The sequence below is a fragment of the Thrips palmi genome, unplaced genomic scaffold (assembly GCF_012932325.1).
Source record: "Thrips palmi isolate BJ-2018 unplaced genomic scaffold, TpBJ-2018v1 HiC_scaffold_1, whole genome shotgun sequence".
Lineage (NCBI taxonomy): Eukaryota > Metazoa > Arthropoda > Insecta > Thysanoptera > Thripidae > Thrips > Thrips palmi.
In genome coordinates, this window is record NW_023144620.1 from 13,163,038 (window position 1) to 13,187,763 (window position 24,726).

At 53.3% G+C, this 24,726-nt stretch overlaps 1 protein-coding gene across 1 annotated transcript in view; it reads left to right on the top strand.

Annotated features, from left to right (window-relative positions):
• LOC117645670 (growth factor receptor-bound protein 14-like) overlaps nucleotides 1-24,726 on the top strand; it is a gene marked incomplete at its 5' end in the record, with an annotated part of 136,620 nt that overhangs the window by 107,715 nt on the left and 4,179 nt on the right. The window contains 3 exons of the mRNA XM_034386016.1: nucleotides 20,468-20,722; nucleotides 21,636-21,731; nucleotides 22,251-22,531. Of these exons, the coding sequence (XP_034241907.1) occupies nucleotides 20,468-20,722; nucleotides 21,636-21,731; nucleotides 22,251-22,531 (632 nt within the window). The remainder of the gene's footprint in view (nucleotides 1-20,467; nucleotides 20,723-21,635; nucleotides 21,732-22,250; nucleotides 22,532-24,726) is intronic.

Below are 24,726 nucleotides of genomic sequence, written 5' to 3' on the forward strand. Positions count from 1 at the left end.
TGCAATAAGGCGACGTGGGCTGACTCCGCGAACAGGGCTCCTCCTCCTCTCTCTCGCACCCGAACGACAGCCCGCCGTCAAGGTGCGGGAGAAAGAGAGACAGACGTAGCGGGGCACTTTTCGGAAACAGCCCCCAGGGCCGGGGCCACGCCCGGCGCGACATCGAGGACGATTGAATTTGTACTCGTTTATAGTATGGGCGCCCTGGACGTGCCGCCGTGGGGCCCCACTCCCCCCGTCGCCATCACGCCAGGAAGGCCGGCCGGCAAGCCGCCACAGAGTGCGATACGTGCGTGGGATGCACTAACTGGCGCCCCCGCCGTACTCGCGTGTGTGAGAGAGACACACACTCACAGGCAGGGAGGGTGCGACATTCTGTGTGCATTAAGCAAATGCATCTCGATGTATAATTCTCATGCTTCAAGCCAGTCCGAGCAATCACACTGTCATTCATTTTGCGATACTTTTACTACAAATTTTTGCGATAAAACCGAGTTTGCGATTCCCACGATTTATCGCATCCTGGAGTGCGATAATTTTGTTATTGCACTTTTTTTGCAATAACCACCCCATAATTTTTGCGATAATAGAGCGTTTTGTAGTAACTTTTATCACATTTTTTTCTGCGATAACTTTTTATTGCATTTTCTTTGTAGTCATTATCGCAAAAATGTGATACTTTATTGCAAAATTTAGCTATAAATTTTTTATTGCAGATATTTAATTGTCATTATAGCAAAAAAAATGTGATAAGTTTTTTATTGCAAAATATATAAGGTGGTTATCGCAATTTGAATAACAGTGCATGTCGATCAGTTCCCGGGAGTTTGGATTTCTTCCGCAGATTGATAATGTTTCTTAAACCACCCGCTCCTAAACTGGTCAATTTTCAAAGAAATTGACTTGAATTTGAATGGGACTCGAAACGGAACTTGGTGGTGATGTTGAGGTTGGCTTTATGCCAATCAACGCTTCCAAGCGCAATTTGAGCGATGCGGACAACCATCGTCGCGCGTCTTATTTGTGATTCGACAGCGCGCCTGCGAAGTGTGGATAGGCCATCCGCAGAGCAGGCGGACGTTGGATTGCCTACCTCACAGGCGCGAAAGCGAAACTGCCTCTTATTTGTCTCATAATTTGCATTCAATCGGCCACTTGCCTGCCGGTGAAAGTGCTCAAAAGAGCTCACACGGCTGTTGCAGGGTGATTTGGTTATCCTTACTCTGCTTGAGACTTTATAATTGCTTTGGTGTTGGTGGGTGCTCGCTCCATCTCCTTATGATCTCTTGTGAGTTTTGCGGGGCCTCGCCGTATGAGAGAGACTGAAATCAGACTTGACATCATCCTGAGGTCAAAACAGAACACACGAAATATTTTTGTACGAAATTTACGAGATGTAACAGTTCTTTCTGATGAACTTTTTTCACGACGGATCGCGCCACCACTTTTTTCGCAGACAAACGCTGCCGTGATCTTTCCTCTCTCTCTCTCTCTCTCTCTCTCTCTCTCTCTCTCTCTCTCTCTCTCTCTCTCTCTCTCTCTCTCTCTCTCTCTCTCCATGTCGTGGAACTGCGTGCGCGGAGGTGGAGTGAGACGGAGTTCGCGGAAGGGGGCGTAATTATTTCTCTTGCTGCTGAGCCGTTTGCGAACTGCGACTGTGGCGGCACGACACTGGCAGTACTGCCCCCACTTCGAATGTGACGGATGGGTGTTCAGATTCTAATTCGAGAGGAGAGACGACAGGGTGGTTAGGTTTATTTCACTTCATTTCTCATGACGTGTGTCTGTCCGGAGTGCGGAGGGTGCGTATGGAAGTTTTAAGGCCAAACCACGGGTCTAAACGCGCGGCCGGAGAGAGAAAGGCCCGAAGTCATTACAGTGCGCGCGGGGAGGCTATGGCTGGGGCCGTAGGCCCGCCTGCCCTGCCTGGGGGGTTGGGGGACGCTTTCGCCTGACAGCCGACGGCGTGTCTGCGATGGGAAATATTTTGGATCACGCTGGCCCGGGCAAGCACACACATACGCACACGCCCCCTGTACCCCTTACAAGCACAAGCACACACACACACACACACACACACGCACCCGTGTGCCCGCTTACGTGAGGGGCGGGCGGCGTCACGCGGAGGCCGTATACATTTCTTATGGGTCGCTTTCGTGGCTCTGCTCGCCCTTTTACTCGATACTCTCTTCATACCGAATGCACATACCAAACAACGCGCTGGGCAGGACTGCGCACCGCGCACGCACTGGGACGCTCGTTGGCACGCAAGGAGGTGTCCGCTGCCGCGCGTTTATGGGTGAATCCACTCACACCGACACACCAAGCCACACACTCACACGCCCCAACCCACAGAGACACAGACACACAAACGAACACACACCAACATATACGCACAGACAGACACAGACACACACACACACACACACACACACACACACACACACGCATAGTACACAGCGGGTCTCGCTCAGATCGGTTTTTACGAGTGCCGCGTCGTGCAGTGTTTGATCGGACGTTAGCGTTTATTGCGTTGACCGGAGATTGGCCCGTTTTGCGCGGCGCTCCCTCCAAGTCGAGTCGGTTCCTTATGGCTGTTGCCGAAAGCGGATGCAAGGCTCCATGGAGTTGGCATGGGACTGTCATGAGGTTGCAATGAGGTTTCCATGGGGTTGGCATGGTACAGTATTGCCATTAGGTTACCATGGGGTTGGGAAGCAATGTGTTCGACATTGGTTTGTCATGGGGTTGGAAGAGGGACGCAATGGGTTTGCCATGGGTTTCCGATGGGTTTGGAATAGATGCTATGAGGTTGTCATGAGCACAGTAAATGTCTTACGGTGAAAGGCTGCACCAACATAATATGGTGGATATTTTCTCCATAATACCAACGAAATTCGTCAAAATCTCTATAAGGTACAGTGAATTCTCAATGGTATGTTACGAAGTCAGCTGCACCACCATAATATGGAACATTTTCACCATAATATGGAGAATCTTCACTGTAGAACATTTAGAGTGAGGTTGCTATTCTGTTGGAAGGAAATGCAATGGGTTTGCTGTGGGTTTTGGATGCCATGCGGATTCCGTGGGGTTGCCACGGGAATTCCATGGGGTTTGGCATAGGGGGTGTTGGGCATGTGAGGTGGCGAGACCGTCTTTAGTCATAAAAATGGGAACGGCGGCGAAGCGGCTGTGTCGGGGAATCGACGCGCCGTGGCACGTTCGGCGCAAATTTTCTTTTATCGAAGTTTTATGGAATGTGCAGTGTGCACTGTGTGTGTATGTGTGTGTGTGCATGTGCGCGCGCGCACGCTGCACGGTTGCGATATCCAGCGCACAGTGGCAATCGCGTCTCGCGAGTAAAAGGGACCCACTGTGCCTGTGGTGTGTGTGTGTGTGTGTGTGCGTGTGTGTGTGTGTGTGTGTGTGTGTGTGTGTGTGTTGATGGAGGGGGGAAGGGGGGAGACGTATTTGAGCACGTACAGAAAGGTGTGGAGTCGATCGGAGGAGAGGGAGAAGGGGGAGGAAGCGGGAGAGGGCGTCGAATAAAAAGAGCAGGGCAGAACAGAGTGGCCACATTCCTTGCATGTTTGAGTTTGGCCATGGTTCAAAATCCCCCCGCGGCGAATGCATTTGACACTGGCGGCACGGAATGGGGCAGAAATAACAGCTGTACACAAGGGGTGTGTTCTTGCGTGAAGGAAACGGACGGCTTCGGCGAGCAGCCGCTAGAAATGTGTGGCTACGTTGCGTTCGATCGTTACTTCCTGACCACAGCGCTGCAGAAGCAGTACCTGCTATTTCCAGGACTCACCCTGGAAAAGGGCGTCTTTATTCCACGATTCGCTCATAGAAGTCCCAGGTACTGCTTTTGCCGTGAGAGTTGTGCTTTACGAAAACTTCGAGAGCCTTCGTGAGATCTTGGAAACTTCTCATCCAGCTAGACATCCAGAAAACGAAAGGAATGAGAAAATCCCATCTAACGAAAAGTTAAGGGAAGTGAAAAAAAATTTTACTTCCATAATTTCTGCGCGGACACTGCCAAAATTTTTGTTGTCACTTGATGACTAGGTCAAGGCTGATTTTCCTTAAAAGTATGTCATCAAAACATTTGATTATATAATTGTCGTCACGCCCATACAATGAGTACAACAGAGTAGCTTATTTGATGGAAATGCGACATGTGATCCACGATTTTGTCATAAAGTGAAAACGATTTTTTCCACTAGAGGCACATTATTCTGATATAAAACGGTCGTCTTGGAGCCAAATATTGAAAAAGAAAAATTGTTAGGCGTGCTCTTGTAACGTGCACACGGGGAATGCAGCGCCGCGAGGACGGCGAGACGGCGCAAAGCTGCGTGTCATGTGTCGCCTCGGATTTACGCCCAAGACGCTCGCGCGACGCTGGCACGGACTTGCCCACCTTTCTGTCGTCCTGGGCGACATTTTGTTTTCGCGCGATGCACAGTGTGCGTGGCCGCCCCGTTATAGCCTGGTCAGTTTTGACGAAAGGTTCCATATTTTGTGGAGATTTGGTTTCGAAGCTGGATATGGCCAGTCGCCAGGCAAAACGTCGAGGTTTATTCACTGCTGCCTGGGGTGCTGGCAGCGATAGCGTTCCATTGCTATCGGCTGCACAAGTGTACCATTGCGCATTGTTGGCGTGCACTTGGTGACTCCGGAGCGAGGGGGGAACAACTCCCCTCATTCTTTTGGCTTAAACTTTCAGAAGTAGGCAAAGTTTGTCGTGAATTCACCAGAAATCCGGCTTGATTGTGCAATCTTTTTAGAATAAATTGTAGTGCAGTGGGTCACCCCAGGAAGGCACCATATTCTAATGAATGTGACATTCCAACGTCATATCTCTGGGGCGCCGTGTCCTCCTGTGCTTCCATCCGCGGAAAGAGGAGCTCAAAACGCCGAAATTCGGATGACTGTTGGCGGCCCAGCCAGCCACCCCTCTGTGCGCAATTCAATCATCGAGTCGTTGTAATGAGTGTGTGTTGGGCTGAGAAAACCCCATCCTCGGCCGTCCTTGTTTCCGCCAAGAGGCTCCCGAGGGAGCGTCTTGGAGTGTCCTCCCGGTCCTGGGCGGCCGGGGTGGGAGCAAAGTCCAGCTTACTGCTTCCGAGAGTCACTTTCGTCGGTCCGTCTCTCTCCCACCTAAACGGGACGCCCTATGAGTGCGAGAGAGACAGAGTGACGGCAGCGACTCTCGAAAACGCTGGCTTGCCTTGCCGCCCATTTCTCCCGTCAGCCGCTCCCGCGGGAACCCCTCAGCCCAGCGCCTCGAAACAGGACCTGCGGACTGAGGGTCCTTTTCGGCGCTCTATCCCCCTCGCAGTCATGGGCGCTTCGCGTAGTTTCGAGAGAGACAGAGCGGCGAAGACGACTCTCGGAATCGGTCTGGTGCTTGACTCTGGGTCCCACTGGCTGGCCGCCGCGGCCGCGAGACCAAATATTTGTCTTCGCCTCGGACGGGGAAAGAAACGGCCGAATCCAGCGGGATTATGGTGGCTCTCTCTCTCTCTCTCTCTCTCTCTCTCTCTCTCTCTCTCTCTCTCTCCTCCCTCTCTCCTCTCTCTCTCTCTCTCTCTCTCTCTCTCTCTCTCTCTCTCTCTCTCTCTCTCTCTCTCTCTCTCTCTCTCTCTCTCTCTCTCTCTCTCTCTCTCTCTCTCTCTCTCTCTCTCTCCCTCCGCGCGCGTGAATCTTGCGTCTCGTTTTGTCACGCTGCCAGAGGGGGCTCTGGCTTTGACGGACTGGCGCGACGTTAATGGAAGTTGTAAAACCGCGAGACTGAAAGACCGAAAGGCCAACGGCTGTTCCGCGCGCGCCGCGGAGCCGCGGAGCCGCGCCTCCACCGTGACCAGGTACATAGCGTGTGCAGGCACTGTGCGGCGGCCAGCTGGCTCGGCCGGTGCGAGCGGAGCGCGAAGCCACGCCGAGCCCGGCCGGGCCGGCCGCCGGGGCCGAGCCGCACCGAGCCGAGCCGGCGGCAACAGCTGATTGTCAGTTGCAGCTGGAGGCGTGGAGGAGCCGCTGGACGGACTTCTCGACGCGGCCATCAGCTGGGGGGCCCCGCGGGGGGCGGGGAGGGGGGCGTCGTGCGTCCGTGTCGTCGACAGTGGCGGATCCAGGGCTGAGGGGCAATGAAGCTGTTTCCAAGGGCGGATCCAGAGACCGGTTCAGGAGGGGGGCGATGTCGCATAAGTTGCCTACCTACAGAGGCCAAGTACGACTTGTTGCCTACCTTTCAGGCGGCTTCGCCGCCTTCAGGGGGCGACACCCCCATCGCCCCCCCTCCCCCCTGGATCCGCGCCTGGCTGTTTCTGCCTGCTTCCGGGGGCAAAGTGTGGCTTTTTTCCTTAGGCGGCTGCCTAGTGACCAAACAGGATCCGTGGTATTTTTGTACCCTACTGGATCCTGTGCGCAGTCCTGGTGCGCACAGCAAGCTCATTCACAGGGTCCTTTTCGTCGCTCTGTCTCTCTCGCACTCATGAGCCGTTGAGGTGCTAGTGGAACAGGAACAGATCGACCGAAACGACTCTCGGAAACAGTCTATCGGTGCGTCCTGCCGCCTGCCGCACGGAAAAATGAATTGGCTGAGACAACCAATATGTCAGTTCTCAGGGGTTCCTAACAACTAAAAATGAGTTGCTAAAAGCAACTCCATAAGTTATAGAAAATAAAGCGTTTGTTTCCAGAACTAAATTTTGGATGTATCTACTGAAACGTTCTTTGGGGCCTTTGGCAACAAATCTGTTTTTTTCGTGAGTGTCGGTTTGGTCGGTGTCTCTCGCACCTGTACGGAACGCTCCATGAGTGCGAGAGAGGCAGAGCGACGAAGACGTGCCTCTGGGCATCAGCGTGCTGGAGGTGCACCCTTCTCCGCGGCGGCCTGGCGACGGCCACCCCTTGGCGTCGGCCTGGCCGGCCCGCCTCGGCCCTCGCCGGCTCGCCGTGCTAATCGCGGCGTTTTAGCTCGTCTTAGCGTCGGGTGGGCGGTGCGTGCGGTGCGCGCGGTGCGTTGGTCCGGCTGGACTCGCTCCGCTGGCTGGCTCGACTCGGCTGGAGGGCTCGCCGTGCCGCCGCGCCGTGGCGAGCCGGCTGGCTGCTAGCCTCGCGTCGGGGCTGGCTGCGCGCTGCGCCTCGCTAGCCTCGCGCTCCCCCTTCGCCGCGGCCCGGCTCCGCGCGGTTGGCTCGGCCGCGCTCGGCCGCGCCGCGGACTCGGCTCGGCTCGTCCGCGCTCGCCAGAGTGGCTGTACAGCTGCTGAGCTTGACAGTGTGCGCCGGGACGCCATCGACGAAGGAGCTGCGCGCGCGCTCGCCACGCTGACAGTTGGCACCTGACAGTTCGCGCGAGTGGAAAGGATTACAGTGACGTCGGAGCGGCACAGCGGCCCAGGCGTGTCGACGCGGAGGTGAGTCTGACGGCGGGGAGGCCGCAGCCCTGCGTGCCGTGTCTCGGCGCCGCGCGGCCCGGTCGCGGCCCGGAACAAAGAAAGGGGGCCTCGCAGTGGGCCAGAGGGCCGTCGCCGGCGGCCAGGACGCGTTTTCAGCTCCACAGTCGCAAATGGGAGTCAAACCGAACGAGTGACCCCATCAACGGATTACTCGTGCCGAGAGCAACCCATTGGTGGGGTCACTCGTTCGGTTCGCTTTCCGCCTGACGGCTCTAGAGCTCGAAACCCGTTTGGGATTTTGAACGCCTCCACCGGTCATGCCCACTGTGGGACGTGTGGATGATGAAAGCTCGGCACTTACCGAGTTGGCCAGACAGTGGTGGTTCCAGGGTCAGGCCGAAGGGACAAAGTGGCCCTTTTTCGCCGTCTTACAGCGGGGAAGTGTGGCGTTTTGTCTACCTTCCAGGCCTAGGGTCCATTGTCATGTCGGCGCCGCCACCCGCGGATCGGCGCCCTGGGTTCGAGTCCCGGCGCCGGCCGCTCACTTTCGCTGTCGTCGCCACCCCGGAGGCGCCGCGGCGCGCGCAGCACCCTTTGTCCCGGGAGGGGAGGCGCGGCGCCCCGGGCCGAGCGGAGCGGAGCGGGGGCCGACCGAGCCGGGCCGAGCCGGGCGGCTGAGCCGGCGCCGGGCCGGTGCGCGGCCGGCACTGGAGGCGGCTCGCCGACGACGCCCGGCGTCGCGACGTCTCGCGTCGTCCCGTTAGGTGATCGATGGAAGCCAGCACACTGATTCCCCGACTCGTCGCTCTGGCTCTCTCGCACTCGTGGGGCGCCCTGTGTGCAGGTGCGAGGGAGAACAGTGACGGAAACGACTCTCGGAATCAGTGTGCACACTGTAAAAAATTCCGTACTTTTGTACGGAAATGGTACAGAAAAATATGGTCCGGAGGTACGGAGAAAAGTACGGAAAGTTCCGTACTTGCTCCATAGGAACCCATGTAAATGGGTACGGAAAAAAACGTACGGAACGTTCCGTAGTTGGCAAGTACGGACGTTCCAGGCAAATTATTGACCAGACATGTTCCGTACTTTTTCCGTACTTTTTTCTCACAGTGCAGTGGGGCTGGGCCCGGGCTGGGCGCTGGTCCGGGTGATGCAACTAGAGTGCACTCCACCTCAGCTCACTGCCGGTCTAGACTCGGTGGCTCGATGGCGCGGTGGCTCCGGCCGCGAGCGATGAGCGCATGTCGCAAAGCGCCCTCGCGACCCGGCGAGAATGGCCGGCGCCGCCCGGCGGGGAAATAACTTTCAATTTCATTGTTCAAATTATTGAATTCTATACGAATTTTGGATTAATTTCAATAAATTGCAGCGAAATTTTTACAAACTTCGGTGCGGTTGTTGAAGAATTTCTTAAGATTTTGACTAAAAATTTGACTTAAATTCAAGATTTATGTACGAAATTTGGCGTACAATTTCTTTTGGAGTCGTCTCCCCTTGGAGTGAACCGCGAATTCTGAGGCTGGGGATTTTTTTTTCTGAGCATACTTTGGGCACTCAGTGCCCGCCCAAAGGATGATGTGCACGCTTACGGTGTCTCGGTGATGATTTTCCATATTATGGTGGTTCAGCTGACTTTGTACCTGACCTCTGAAAGTTCACTTTTGGTTTTCTGGTGAACGATTTGTGGCGAGTACGCTTTTCCTTTCGGTTCCGCTTTCAATTTTTCACTCGACTTCCCTTGGAGGCGGTCCAAATGGCTGCCCCTTACCTCGACGAACGTGGCAAATTTCCCCACGTCCTCGTGCAACCTGGCAGGGCTGGGCAGGGCAAGGGCGGGCAAGGCTCGGCAGGCCACGCTCCCTTCGTATAAATGATGCAATCCGGCGTGCTGGCATGTGCCAAGATCTGAGAAGAGAAGATCCACCACCCGCCATGGCGACCACGTGCTGTCCCGCCCGCCGCGTCGCCGCAGACTGATTTCGAGAGTCGCTTTCGTCGCTCTGTCTCCCTGGCACCCATACGGGACGCCTGATGGGTGCGATAGAGACAGTGCGACGAAAACGACTCTCGGAATCGGTCGGCTGTACCGCGTCCCGTGGACGGACGCAGGATTTCGCTTTATTTTCGCTTTATGATTCCATCCCGGCCCGCGCTCGCGCCGTGCCCGTTTAGTGCGTTTGCGAGGTTTACACATGAAGCCGGAATTTGGGCGCATCGCCCAGGTCGTGACCTGGGGCACACACTGCTAATCACTCTCACTGCCTCTCAAGCTGCCTCTCTCCCACCGTATCTCTTCCACCTTCTCTCTACCACCGTCTCTCTACCACCGTCTCTCTACCACCGTCTCTCTACCGCCGTCTCTCTACCGCCGTCTCTCTACCACCGTCTCTCTACCACCGTCTCTCTACCACCGTCTCACTACCACTGCCTCTCTACCAACTGTCTCTCTACCACTGTCTCTCTACAACTGTTTCTCTCTCCTCACGGGGTACCCCACAGGGGTGCGAGAGAGACACAGCGACGACAGCACTGTTCGATCGCGCTCTCCTCGTCCAGCGGCCGGCGGGGTTGTCCCACTTGAATGATGGCCTGGGGAGCGATTCAGAAGAGCGGTTCTGTCTCTCTCCCAACCTCACGGAGAGCCCCATGAGTGCGACAGAGACAGAGTGATGAAACGGCCCTTCTGAATAGCTCAGCTGAAGGGAGCGCCTCGTGATTTACGGACGCCCCCTACTCGCGGTGCCTCATTTTATTTTTTTGCCTTTCCCTTTTTTTGGCCCGTTCGGTCCACGCCCCGTCTGTCAATCTTCATTCGTTGCTCGGCGGCCGAAGCCAGATGAGCCACGGCGCAGCCAAGGCGCTGCTAAAGCCCTGAATAGCCCGCCGGTTGCCAAGCCACCGTTGGGTTTCGGGCTTCGTAGGGCTCGGGGACCGGCCGGCTCGCCAGTGGCGTCCGGGCATTGTTGCTGCCAGTGGCGGATCCAGCGATGACCTGAGGGGGGGGGAGGGGTCAAACTAGCACTTTTTGACCACTTACGGGGGCAACATGTTGCTTTTTTCTTACCTTTCAGGTGGCTACCTTGGGGTCAAGGTGTAGGGGTAATTGTCCTTTTGCACCCCCCCCCCCCCCTCTGGATCCGCGCTTGGTTTGCTGCTGCCCATCTGATGGGCAGGTCGGGCAGAGGCACCGGGACCGGGCGCCCGTCCCGTGTTGAACAGCATCGTTCAGAAAACGAGCGAATTACCCCACTGCGTTCTAAAATTCGTATTGTGAACATTCTCTACCTACATCATAGGTCAGCGGTTCTCAACCTTTCTCGGCTCGCGACCCCAAATTTGAAGCCAAAAATTTCCGCGACCCCCAGGAAAAATTTCGCGACCCCATGGGACCCCTCCTTTAACATGCCACGGCGTCTGATCCGAGGCGGGCATTTTGCTCCCTCAACGGGCAACTGGTCTTTGGACCTTCCTTTAGCATGCCTTTGTTACGGAGTGCGATTATCAGTCTTAGTTTGGGAGCAGTATTGTCTCAAAGTTGGCCGAAACGGTCAGAAGTGTCTTTGAAAAATCGTGTTTTGGGCCGATTTTAAGCAGCCACTGCGTCTGATCCGAGGCGAGCATTTTGCTCCCTCAACGGGCAGTTGGTCTTTTGACCTTCCTTTAGCATGCCTTTGTTACGGAGTGCAATTATCAGTCTTAGTTTGGGAGCAGTATTGTCTCAAAGTTGGCCGAAACGCTCAGAAATGTCTCTGAAAAATCGTGTTTTGGGCCGATTTTAAGCAGCCACTGCGTCTGATCCGAGGCGGGCATTTTGCTCCCTCAACGGGCAACTGGTCTTTGGACCTTCCTTTAGCATGCCTTTGTTACGGAGTGCAATTATCAGTCTTAGTTTCGGAGCAGTATTGTCTCAAAGTTGGCCAAATCGCTCAGAAATGTCTATGAAAAATCGTGTTTTGGGCTGATTTTAAGCAGCCACAGCGTCTGATCCGAGGCGGGCATTTTGCTCCCTCAACGGGCAGTTGGTCTTTGGACCTTCCTTTAGCATGCCTCTGTTACGGAGTGCGATTATCAGTCTTAGTTTGGGAGCAGTATTGTCTCAAAGTTGGCCGAAACGGTCAGAAGTGTCTTTGAAAAATCGTGTTTTGGGCCGATTTTAAGCAGCCACTGCGTCTGATCCGAGGCGGGCATTTTGCTCCCTCAACGGGCAGTTGGTCTTTGGACCTTCATTTAGCATGCCTCTGTTACGGAGTGCGATTATCAGTCTTAGTTTGGGAGCAGTATTGTCTCAAAGTTGACCAAAATAGTCACAACGATTTTTCAAAGACACTTGCGACCGTTTTGATCGACTTTGAGACAATACTGCTCCCAAACTAAGACTGACAATCGCACTCCGTAACAAAGGCATGCTAAAGGAAGGTCCAAAGACCAACTACCCGTTGAGGGAGCAAAATGCCCGCCTCGGATCAGACGCAGTGGCTGCCTAAAATCGGCCCAAAACACGATTTTTCAAAGACACTTCTGACCGTTTCGGCCAACTTTGAGACAATACTGCTCCCAAACTAAGACTGATAATCGCACTCCGTAACAGAGGCATGCTAAAGGAAGGTCCAAAGACCAACTGCCCGTTGAGGGAGCAAAATGCCCGCCTCGGATCAGACGCTGTGGCTGCTTAAAATCGGCCCAAAACACGATTTTTCATAGACATTTCTGAGCGTTTTGGCCAACTTTGAGACAATACTGCTCCCAAACTAAGACTGATAATTGCACTCCGTAACAAAGGCATGCTAAAGGAAGGTTCAAAGACCAGTTGCCCGTTGAGGGAGCAAAATGCCCGCCTCGGATCAGACGCAGTGGCTGCTTAAAATCGGCCTAAAACACGACCCCAGCATCGCCGCGACCCCTTAAAAAAATTTCGCGACCCCGCTTGGGGTCGCGACCCTAAGGTTGAGAACCACTGTCATAGGTCGTGCAACTTTGCAAACTACCTCTGGAAATTCCATTGCATCTGACAGACAATTTCGTTACATTTCTTTTGTTCATAGAAAATGTCCAAAATGTTGGTGCAGAACTGCCTCATTTTGTCACACTGTCTCCTCGACACCCCTCCGGAACTGTTCGCAACGCTCCACGAGTGCGACGAAAGCTCTGTTGGGAGCAGCCCCGCTGCTCGGGCTGCTGTGGACGCACCTCACTGGGAGCCGCGCCTGGACCGCTATGGCACTTGGAACCCCCTCTGTCAGCTTACGCAATGTGCCCGCTTCGATCGCCCAGACCGGAGAGAGAGAGAGAGGGGGGGGGGGGGGGGGGCACTCTCGGGAACAAACACACGTCCGCGTAATTATGTCCTTCTTGCCCCTCTCCGCGGGTCCGGCGACTCCGTGCGTCCGACTGTAGCGTTTGTGAAACGTTTTCGGCGAGCGCGGCGTGGTGCTTGAGAGCGCTGCCGGCTGATTCCGAGGGGGAGGTCCACCGCCGGTCTGTCTCTCTCGCACCGACACAAGACGCCATGAGTGCGAGAGAGAGAGAGAGAGAGAGAGAGAGAGAGAGAGAGAGTATGTAATTACCCTCTCGCGTCCCCAGCGTGGCGCGGCGTGGCACGGCACGGCGCAGCGTCGGTGGCCGGAGCGAGGAAGCAGCGAGAGACGGCGCCGCACAGTGGGCCAGAAGGCCGGCGAAGGCGGCCAAAACTCTGGGCGCGTTTTGAGCTCCAGAGTCACTAAATTGGACCGAGCGTGTGACCCCACCAATGGATTCCTCGTTCGGAGAGCAATCCATTGGTGGGGTCACACGTTCAGTTCGATGCCTGTTTAGCGACTCTGGAGCTCAAAACGCGTCTAGAGTTTCGGCCGTCTCCACCGGTCTTCTGGCCCACTGTGCGTGGCGCGGCGACGGTGGCCGGAGCGAGGAAGCAGCGAGAGACGGCGCCGTTTAGCGATCGTTTTCCTCCAGCGGTCCCTCGCCCCGCCCCGCCCCGCCCCGCCCCGCCCCGCCCCGCCCCGCCCCGCCCCGCCCCGCCCCGCCCCGCCTCGCCCCGCCCCGCCCCGCCTCGCCCCGCCTCGCTCGGCCGGGAACGCGCGACGTCGGCGAAGCCGCGGAGCGAAAAACGTTTGTGTGTTCCGCGGTTGCCGCCGCTTCGTTTCGTTTTCGCGGAAACTGGAGCGCCGCGCTGCGCTGCCGCCGCGTCGCCCGCCTCGAGTACTGCACCATCGCGTGTCTTCGATGCTTCCCGTGTGATGGCTCCTCCTTTTCTTCTTTTCCACTCTCCTCTCCTGGCGTGCCGCGCGTCGGCTGCTGCTGTTGCCGCACTGTCATTCACTTTGAAATACTCTCAGTACACACTCTGGAAGTCTCATCGTGAAGATTCTCCATTTTATGCTGAAAATCCTCTATATTATGAAGTTGCAGCTGGCTTGATAACATACCTTTGAGGATTCACTGTACCTTTTAGAAATTTTGACGAATTTTGTCTCCATCATGGGAGAAAATCTCAATTATTGCATAAATGATTGAGTAGATTGCATAAATCGTTGCATTAACATCGCTATACAGTATAGTTTTGTAATGAATTTTGCCTTAGAAGGTTTTTTTTTACAATACATTGCAATAACTTTTGTCTTTTTTTTTCATATTGACATTGGGTATTGAGGTTTGGATGACAATGTGCGCGTCGTGTGTAGGTGTTGGGCCAACCAACGGACCGACCCGACCCGGCGTCCGTGAGCACGGCACGGCGGTACGGCCACGGCGGCGGCCCGCCGACGTGCGCGGGGTTCAATAATGATGTATGGGTCGTATCAATGTTTGTCCCCGAGACGAGCTGGCGGGTGGTGTGCGGCGCTGGCTGGGTACCTGGCGTGTACACAACCCAAGTCTTCCTCCCACATTGTGAGAAAGATGTTTCATAAAATGGTAAAGATTCTGCGAATTCTGATGAAGGTTTCCCGTATTGTGGCGAACATTCTTCGCAGTATGATGAAAATTTTCCATATTGTGGTAATGATTCTTCGTGTTATGAAGAAGATTCTCTATAATTGGCGCAGCTGATTTGTAGATTACCATCGAAAATTCTTTGTACCTTATAGATAATTCATCAATATTTTTTTTTCTAACATGGAGGTTGTGTACCAGCCTGTTTTTGTTTTTTTTTGTTTCTGTTTTTGTCTTTTTTTTCTGCGAGTTTAGAAAACACTTTGAAAAATGTGTACTTTCCAGGCTTATTTGCTTTTTTTGGTAAACAGTCCAAAACTCGACCAAAACTTCTAGTGTGCGTCTCGCTGCGCTGTGGGCAAAGCTCCCCCTTCCTCCTCCGGGGGCCGGCCGGCGCGGCACAGCTGTGGCGCGACCGGCGGGCAGGGCTGCCAAGGTAGTGGTTTGGCCTATCGGTGCGGACCGAGACTCGGCCCGAGATGGCCACGGACCGACGGCCAGCCGCGCGCCCAAATGACCCCCTTCTTCGTTGATGCCCTTCGGCGCCGGAAACAATGGTGTGCCCTCCCCCCCCCTCAATTTCCACCTGCCACCGTCGTTTCCACGTCACAGAGTGCCTTTCCGTCCAGCTGAGGTCACGGAAGGGTGCGGGCTGCGGGCCCGGCGTGTCACAGTGGGCCAGAAGACCGGTGGAGGCGGTCAAAATCCCGGACAAGTTTTGAGCTCCAGAGTAGCTGCATGGGACTCGAAACGGACGTGTGACCCCTCCAATGGATTGCTCTCGGAACGAGGAATCTGTTGGTGGGGTCACACGTTCGGTTCGAGTCCAGTTTGAGTCTGAAGCTCAAAACGCGTTTTGAATTTGAACCACTGGCACCGCGGTCTGACCCACTTTGTCAAGTCAGAAGTGTGAATCTGTATTTGAAATGTTTTTTTTTTCAAACGCGGGTTGACACCGACCGGGCATGCTTTCCTCTCACGGCCTCTCTGCCCGCGTTGGTGTCGCAGGTGTCTCCTTAGACGCGGATTTTGGGGCGGGGTGATGAGGGTAATTGTACCCCACCCTTTCCCCTAGTTACTGGGTAGGCCGCCTGGAAGGTGAGCAACAAGCATTACTTCACCCCTGCGGCATTGTCTTACCCCCCCCCCCCCCCTTAGGAAAACCCTGGATCCGCGCCTGAGGTGCCTGAACGCGGGGTGGAGTAATTTAAACGTGGACTGCCATCACTGCAATTTGGATGGAAAGACTTTACGCCAAAATATGGCGAGACATTAAAGTCTCGCCAAGATTTGGTCAGACCTGAAAGTCTCGCCAAAATTTGGTCAGACAAAAAAGTCTCGCCACAAAACGGTCATACACAAAAGTCTGACCCCAAAATGGCGAGACTTTTGTGTCTGACCACGGCCTTTAGGCCGTAACCGTCCGGCGCATTACGGCCTTTCGGTGGTGGTCAGACACAAAAGTCTCGCCATTTTGGGGTCAGACTTTTGTGTATGACCGTTTTGTGGCGAGACTTTTTTGTCTGACCAAATTTTGGCGAGACTTTCAGGTCTGACCGAATCTTGGCGAGACTTTTATGTCTTGCCTCTGGAGTGGCGAGAAGTCTGACCTTTGGATTTGTAGTGATGCCCGCAATTTTCCTACCCAAATTAGAATATTTTGACCAACCCTGTTCTTTGGGGTGACGCTCAGGGGGATTTGGTCCGTGAAGCGGCTGAGCTGAGTTCCAGGTGGGAGGCGAGGCGGGGAGGGGACGGGAAATAACTTGAGCGTTTTGCTCATTTTCTTTCGGCTGGAAGACTTAGTTGCAAGCGGACGAGCGATCAGTCGCTGTCCGGCCACCAATAAGGCTGGCCGAGGCGGGCCAAGGTGCCCCGCGCCACGCCGCGCCACGCCGCGCCCCGGGCCAGGCGTCACCTCCACTCTCCAGCAGAACCGGCGAGCGCCCACATTTTACGATAACCCCGTCGAGACCCCAATTATACCTATCTCGCAGAAAGAAAAGTAGTCTGTAAATGGCGAGTCGCAGCGCTGGCCGCCGGAGCGGGCGCGGGGACCGGGAGTGGGGCACTCCGGGGTATTGCATGCGTGCGCGTGTGTGTGTTCGCGCTCAGAGAGTAAAATTTCACAAAATCCGAGAAAGTTTTCAAAGTTTTCAAAGATTCTCGAAATTTTTTTGAAAGTACTTAAAAATTATCGAAAGTTGTTGAAGATACGAAGATACGAGATACGTGAATTAGGTTCACACTAAATGTTTTCGTACAAATTTTGTACGAGACATCTCAGTTTTTTGTGCACACGAACTTTTCGTACAAATTTGTACAAAATTTTGTACACTTTTGTACAAAAATGGCGAAAACTGTGCAGATTTTTCGTACGTAAATTGTACGAAAATTTCGTGTGCACAACAAACTGTGATGTCTCGTACAAAATTGTGCAAAACATTTAGTGAATTCACTAGAACATGGTGGCGATCCCTTCGACCTGACTCAGGAGTTTCGAGTTTTCTTTGAGGCACGACGAGCGATGCCCTCTAGCAGGCGTCGCTTTTCCACGTGTCTCTTTGCCGCCCCGTTCGGTTCGGGGCGGTCAGACAGACACCAGCATCGACCAGAGACTCCCCCATAGCCGGCCCACCGCGCTTTGCCCCGCCCCCCGCGGCACCGTCCTCACGACCGAGTCTTTGTTGAACCGCGAGGGGAATTTTTCCCCCGACTCGCCCACGTTTGTCGGCCTGCCGGCCCACAGAGGGCCAGAAGACCGGTGCGCCGGCGGGTAAAACTCTAAACGCATTTCGACCTCCAGAGTCGCTGAACAGGATTCGAACCGAGCTTGTGACCCCACCAATGGACTCCTCGTTCAGAGAGCAATCCATTGGTGGGATCACACGTTCGAGTCGAGATCTATCTAGTGACTGTGGAGCTCAAAACGCGTCCGGAATTTTGACTGCCTCCACCGGTCTTCTGGCCCACTGTGCGGCCGCGCTACCGGCCATGCTGGCAGCACACCGGCGATTCGCGCTCTTTTCTCCAGAGTCCAGTGCGCTGGGAGGACTGCCTGGGGCGCCACTGTACTAAAGTACAGTGCAGCAGCCTGTTCTTGAACTCCGGGCGGCGCGCGCCAGTGGGCTGGGAAGCGCCGCGTTTGCGTGCCGGTGGACAGTGTGCTCGCTTTGTGCACACAATGGCCATCCAAACAGGAGTCTTATGGGAATTACTGATGGCTTGCAAGCAGTATGTGTATATGTTCACCGTAATAAATAGGTTGGGAAATGACGAAGACACCTGTGGCAAAAATGTCGGATAAGGTGTATTTGCAAATTGTCATAGGATATCGTAAATTAGGAGAAATCTTTATGAGTTTACAAAGGACCTTCGTGACTTTGCGACGAATGTATTCGCGGATTTTCTTAGATTTTCTTTTAAGTGTTGGGAATCTTCGTAAATAACCAAGACCATTCATGTTATTTACGAGGGTGCCTTCGTCAACATTCTTTCTGGGTGTACCTTCGTGAATTCCGGAAATTCAGTTTTACAGTGCAGGAAAACTGTGAACGAAATTTTATAGTGTGGGTTGCCGCGTGATATGAGTTCTGTATGGCTTACGCACTCAGCCACTGCATGCCACGGCTAGCCGCCCTGGAGGCTCCAGGCTGGCGGCCTGGCCAACTCGCAAAGCCCCTGCAGACTTAGCCCGACAGTCGTTTTCGTCACTTTGTCTCGCACCCACGGGCGCCACGCAGGAGCGAAGGAGACAGAGCAACGAAAACGACTCCTGGAATCAGTCTAACTGACGTAACGCCGCGGGGGTGGGGCCGACGGGGCCCTCCAAAGGCGCTATGCTAATTTGCGCGGGAAAGCGCGACCGTTAGGCGCGCTGTCGGCATCACGCCTCGCGCACGCACGTATGCTCACGTCGGCACGCACGGCACGCGCACGGCACGCGCGCAAGCGTGCGTGAGAGTTGACGACACACAGTGGGCCAGAAGACCGCCGCCGGCGGCCAAAACTCTGGACGCATTTTGAGCTCCAGAGTCACTAACCAGGACACGAACCAAGCGTTTGACCTCACCAATGGATTCCTCGTTTGAAGAGCAATCCATTGGTGGGGTCACACGTCCAGTTCGAAAACTGCGTAGCGACTCTGAAGCTAGAAACGCATCCGGGATTCCGCCTCCACCGGTCTTCTGCCCCACTGTGGTACGTCGACGTGCAAATAACCTCTTGTTGGTACTTACGCCCTCGAGTGATTTGCGCCGCGGCGCGCGTCCCGCCACCGTCAAGGTGGTCCTGGCCCATCCGCGCGTACACTCGGCCGCCGCTTAGTGGGTGCGACTCCGAAACTCGTTCGCCGTCGTCGTCTCCCTCGCACTCACGGGCCGCCCCGGAGGGGTGCGAGGGAGGCGGAAGCGCTGCCGGCGAGGACCCGCCGGGCGTAGGTGCGGGGTGGAAATGTGTTGGCTATTTTCGGGGTCGTAAACCAAACAGGCTGCACCTCGACCGCGGTGACGTGCGCCGTGCCCGCCGCGCCCCGCACTGCAAGTGCACCCCTTCCAAACAATGGAGCTTTCCGAGCCGGTCGCCCTCGTTTGTGGATGCAGTGCTGGGCCCGCCGTGGCAGGCCACACACACACACACACACACACACACACACACACACACACACACACACACACACACACACACACACACACACACGCGGTCCCCCACCAGTCGGCAACCACGCGGCAGTACCTGTTGGGACTCGTTGGCTGAGTCACTTCACGTCTCAATCGGAGGCACGGCGTGGCACGGCGTGGCACGGCGCGGTAGAAGCAAGGCGGCACGGCGGAATTGATAGTCCGGTCTTGGCCGCGCCACACGACACCGAGTCATCGCCTTTGTTTTGCCGCCGTGCCGTTCCGTGGATTCACACTCGGCGGTACATTTCGTGGCCTTTTCGCAGTGGCGGGCCGCGGTGGGTCGCCCTTTGTGTTGAGTGGGTCAGTTGCGAGGCGACCCCGCACCCTTACCACCGACACAGTGGGCCAGAAGACCGGTGGAGGTGGTCAGAATCTAGACGCGTTTTGAGCTCGGAGTCACTGAACGGGACTCCAACCGAGTGGTTGACCTCGGGTTGACCCCATCAATGGATTCCTCGTTCTGAGAGCAATCCGTTGGTGGGGTCACACGTTCGGTTCGAGTTCCATTCGGCGACTCTGGAGCTCAAAACGCGTCCGGGATTTCGACCCACAGTGCATTCCGGTGCATTCTCTGTGTATACTGATGACAAGGTAGGTTTACGCCAGACCGCGTCTTGTCGTAACAGGCTTCGCGATGTCTCGCTGCCTGTTCCTCCAATCCACGCCTGGCGTACCTACCTTGGCCTGCGGCGCTAGCCTGCCTGCGGCAGGCAATGGCTTGTCCGTTGTCGGTTATTTTTTAACTTGTTGAATGCTGGGGGGCTCCGCCCCCCAGACCCCCCTACATTGTAAATAGAGTTGTTTTATCTACAGATAACACGATCTTGACCCTTGTCACTTTTTAACTTGTCGAGGCTGGGGGGCTCTGCCCCCCAGACCCCCCTTTCTCCAAGACAGAAGTGGTCTATCTGCAGAAATCTCTATTTTTCGCCGTTTTTTAGGTGTTTTTCGCCTATAAAAACTGAACCAGTTGAGCTAGGATGGTGAAATTTCGCGTGTGCCGAGCCAAGGACATACCTAAGAAGTGTGCAAAATCTCACCGAGATCGGCCGAGCCGTTCAGGAGGAGTAGTGCGGACAGACAGACAGACAGACAGACAGACCGACAGACAGACAGACAGACCGACAGACAGACAAAACTTTTCAACCCCACTGGAGTAACAGGCTTCGCTATCGCTCAGCCAAATATAGCGTCAATTGGTGCAATGCTTTTGCATCTACACATGAAGTGCAATGCCTTCCCATTCCTATGCATAAGCATAGGACATTTTCGAGATGTATTGCACGTAAGGTGCAATATGGCTATGGCATCGCACTTATGGTGCGATATCTCATTGTATTGCACCATACGTGCTATACTCACAGCGTTTGGAATCTCAGTGTAGTTCTAAGCTTTGGAGCTTGTTGTTTCTGTGTCGCTAACAGTGTGCCCTTCTCTGGTTTGCAGGGCGATGTGGACGCGCACGGAGGCGTCCAGCTGCTGTGCAGCCTGCGGGACTACACGGTGTACTCGTGCCTGAACGCGCGCAACCAGCTCCGCGCGCCCACCGAGTGGGGGCTGTGCCTGCGCCCCACGGCCCAGCACGCCGAGCGCGACAACGACCACAGCCCGGCCGGCACCGGCATCGCGGCCACCAAGTGCCTGGCCTGCGACTCGGAGCACGTCCGCACGTGCCTGCTCACCGCCATGAGGCTCGCCAAGGTGAGGCTCAGCCGCGCCTTGAGGCTGCGCGCCCCAACAGTGGGCCGGAAGCCCGGTGGAGGCGGACAAAAATCCCGGACGCGTTTTGACCTCCAGAGTCGCTAAATGGGTCTCGAACTGAACGTGTGACCCCACCAATGGACTCTGAACGAGGAACCCGTAGGTGGGGTCACACGTTCAGTTCGAGTCCCATTCAGCGACTCTGGAGCTCAAAACGCGTCTGGAGTTTTAGCCGCCTCCACCGGTCTTCTGGCCCACTGTGCGCCCCAACAGTGGGCCGGAAGCCCAAAGGAGGCGGACCAAAATCTCGGACGCGTTTTGACCTCCAGAGTCGCTAAATCGAGGGGTCCTATTCAAAAGATCTTATCTGGGCGTTCCCCCCAAGACAATCTTATCTTAAACGCAGGTGAATTTCACATAGTTTGATCATTTGGTACAGCAACATGTCAATATAATTTGTGAGTTTGTTACAGTAAATCTAAAGATGAGAGATCAAAGAAACCAAAAGTGCATGTAGAAATATGTTTCGCTTACCGTCGTATTTATTCTGATTGATCAAAATGAGTGAAATTTGCCGGCGTTTAAGATAAGATTGTCTTGGGGGGAACGCCCAGATAAGATCTTTTGAATAGGACCCCTCGAAATGGGACTCGAACCGAACCTGTGACCCCATCAATTGATTGCTCTCCGAACGAGGAATCCATTGGTGGGGTCACTTGCTCGTTTCATGTCCCGTTCAGCGACTCTGGAGCTTCGAGTTTTGGCGAGATTTGGCCGCCGGCGTTAGTCTCCTGCCCAGTCACGCCCCGCCGGCAAACGGAAAGGAAGGCTAGACTGAGAAAATTAAAATGACTGGTAAATGTGAACGATTGCGTATGTTTCTTCCAAAGGTTACATTATTTTATGTTTGCAGTATGGCCGCCAACTCCGGGAGAACTACCGCTCCTTCAAGAACAAGCAGGCGGAAAGCATCAATACGAAGGACTACAACAGCTACACCGTGCCCATTGTAAGTCAAGCCCGACAGAATTGCCTTCCAGAAAAACAAATGTTGACGAAAACGATTTGAAGTTCAATCAGAGAAACAAAATTACAGAAAAGGTCGCTGGTCAATAATGTGTCAGAACCAGAACCGAGGGGGTAACCACTTCAAGAAATCGTGTAAAGACTGCCCGGTATTATGCTTTTTTTATGGGTGTATTACACGTGTATTACGCCCTTAAAATGCAAAAATTTGGCACATTTGACCCAAAAAGGGTATTACGATCACGTGTATTACGCGAAATACACTGTTTTTGTGTACAGGGTATTTATTACGTGAGTGTGACCCCCTCGGTCAGAACCGTGCGTGCGTACCTGCCAAGTACATCTCTTCTTTTTTTCCACGCCCGTTTACATGGGTTCATGTGGAACAAGTACGGACTTTCCGTACTTTCTTACGAACTTCTGTACTTCATTCTTCTGTATAATATGCGTGCAAAGGTACGAAATTTTTTACAGTGATGTTTGATGTTTGTCTTTTTTCCAGGAGAGTGTTCGGTCCAGAGTGGCCATGGACTTCACCGGCGCGGTGGGCCGCATCGTGGAGGACCCCAAGGAGGCCAAGGCGATCGCAGCGGCCGAGGGCTACTCCTGGAAGCGGCGCTGGCGGCGGAACCAGGTGCTGGGGCACGCCGGCGTGGCCGAGGGCACCGTGCGGGTGGCGCTGGGGCTCGAGTCGGGCATCCACACGACGCAGCCCTGGTTCCACTCCGGCATGACCCGGGAGCAGGCCGCCCAGCTCGTCAGCAGACACGGCACCGTGGACGGGTAAGCGAGCCGGGCCAACCGAAGCACAGTGAAGCGAGGCCAGAAAACCGGTGAAGGCAGTCAAAAACCGAGACGGGTTTTGAGCTCCAGAGCTGCTAATTACTAGGGGTACGCGCCGTTTTGTGTGGGCGCGTAGTGTGGCTGAGCGATGCGAATTTGCGCACTTCGGACTGCAGCTTGTGGGCTCATATTGAGTGAAATGTAGGTCTGGGGTATAAATGGGAGTGATTTTTGTTATCAGCACACAAAAAACTGTTGGGATCAACGTCAAACTCGATTCCAAAATTTTGGTCCAAAATTGGTCAAAATTCGGTAATGCGTGAGTCTGAGAAAAATTTGGAAGTCATTTTTGAGCTCAGCGCATCAAAAACTGCAGGAAACAATAAAAAAACTTGATTTGAAAATTTTGGTCCAAAATGACCTAATTTGGGATAAAAATATAAGTCTGGAGTCGAAATGGAGGAGATTTTCGTCATCAGCACACAAAAAACTGTTGGGATCAACATCAAACTCAATTCAAAAATTTTGGTCCAAATTTGGTCAAAATTGGGTAAGGCGTGAGTCTGGGAAAAATTTGGAAGTTATTTTTGAGTTCAGCTCATCAAACACTGCAGGAAACAATATAAAACTCGACCTGAAAATTTTGGTCCCAAATGACCTAATTTGAGATGAAAATATAAGTCTGGAGTAGAGATGGAAGTGGTTTTCATAATCAGCACTCCCAAAACTCCAAGAATCAATATGAGATTCGATTGAAAAATATTGATATCAAATTGATCAATAATGGGTAAAGAATGGGTCTGGGTTGGTCTTCATGGATCACCCTTTGTCGTCACCAATACTCAAATGCCACACCAATGCGATTCCTTCAGTCGAGTAACATTCCATTGCCAGCATTGAATCGCTTAATTAGCTACTCGTCTGCTTGACTCACTATTCGATACATCTTTTTCTTCAAACTAATGAATTCACAAATTTATTAGTTATATTTGAGAAGCCTTTTGTCATTCTTTCATTTAAAACCAGTGAATTAAACAATATAGACTGGAATATGTAATCATAGTTTTTATTAAGTGACTCAGTTTAGGGCAGGCTGATCTGAAGCATTCGACGGAGAACAAGTTTTGTCAAATTCAGTGAATCGTCTCATGAAGTCAAATGCAGAGGCCACTTGTTGCTTAATACGCCAACTTAATTTACCTTATTCATGCCTCGTGATATTTTATCTTTAGAGTAAAAGAATACAGTATAGTCTTAACATTGGGCTTACATTCAGAAAGCCAGCTTTTAAATCATTATCAATACTTGGTTCCAGTTGTCGGACACAAGCTTTGGTGAAGTGAAAGGAATCGTCCCATTAAAAGCAATTACCAAGTCACCCACCGCTCAAAACCTGAATCGTCTGATTGAACCCAATATCAGTTCAAAATCTGTTAGCACTAAATATATGGATTATTTATTGCACAAAATACATCTATTTATGGATTCTTTTAATCAATAGATGTAAGTACTAGAATATTGATGTTAGCTTGCAGCATTGCAATAGAGTGTCATTTCCCCGAGACAAACCAAGACAATTAACATGTCTTCTAATTTCAACAGAAGTTATTCATGCATTTACCTGATTTGATTTACTATGAAATTTAAAAATTAGGATAGTATCAGAGAGAATAAAATCAGTAGATGCACACAAAGGCAAAGAAAACATTGTATTTACAATCCACAACTACACTCAATGCACTGACCTGTTCCCCTGTGACGGGGGAAGAGGGGAACGAAACACGTAAACCATTCTCACATTTAGTTTCCGTATTTTCCTCTGTTGACACTCCGGAAGGGTTTCAATCATTCTAGAATGTTAAAAAACTATCTCAGTACCTATTTGAGAACCCCTTTGCTCTTTAGTTTGTTTATTTGCATAAGTGCCGTCCCGTCTTGCAGACGGCTTGCAAGCGCGGCAGCCGGTATGAGAAATTGGTAAGCGACACGCTGCTACCAACCTAAACACGCTAATTACCTAGTTCAAAATGATGTTTTGAATATTTCAAACGATGATAATTGTTAATCTGAGATAAACTCCCCCTGTAGGATGTTTAGGTGACATCAGGTGTGAAATTTGGATACTATTCGTTCAGTAGTTGCTGAGAAACGTGAGTGATTACATACAGAGAGACAGACAGACAGACAGACGCACG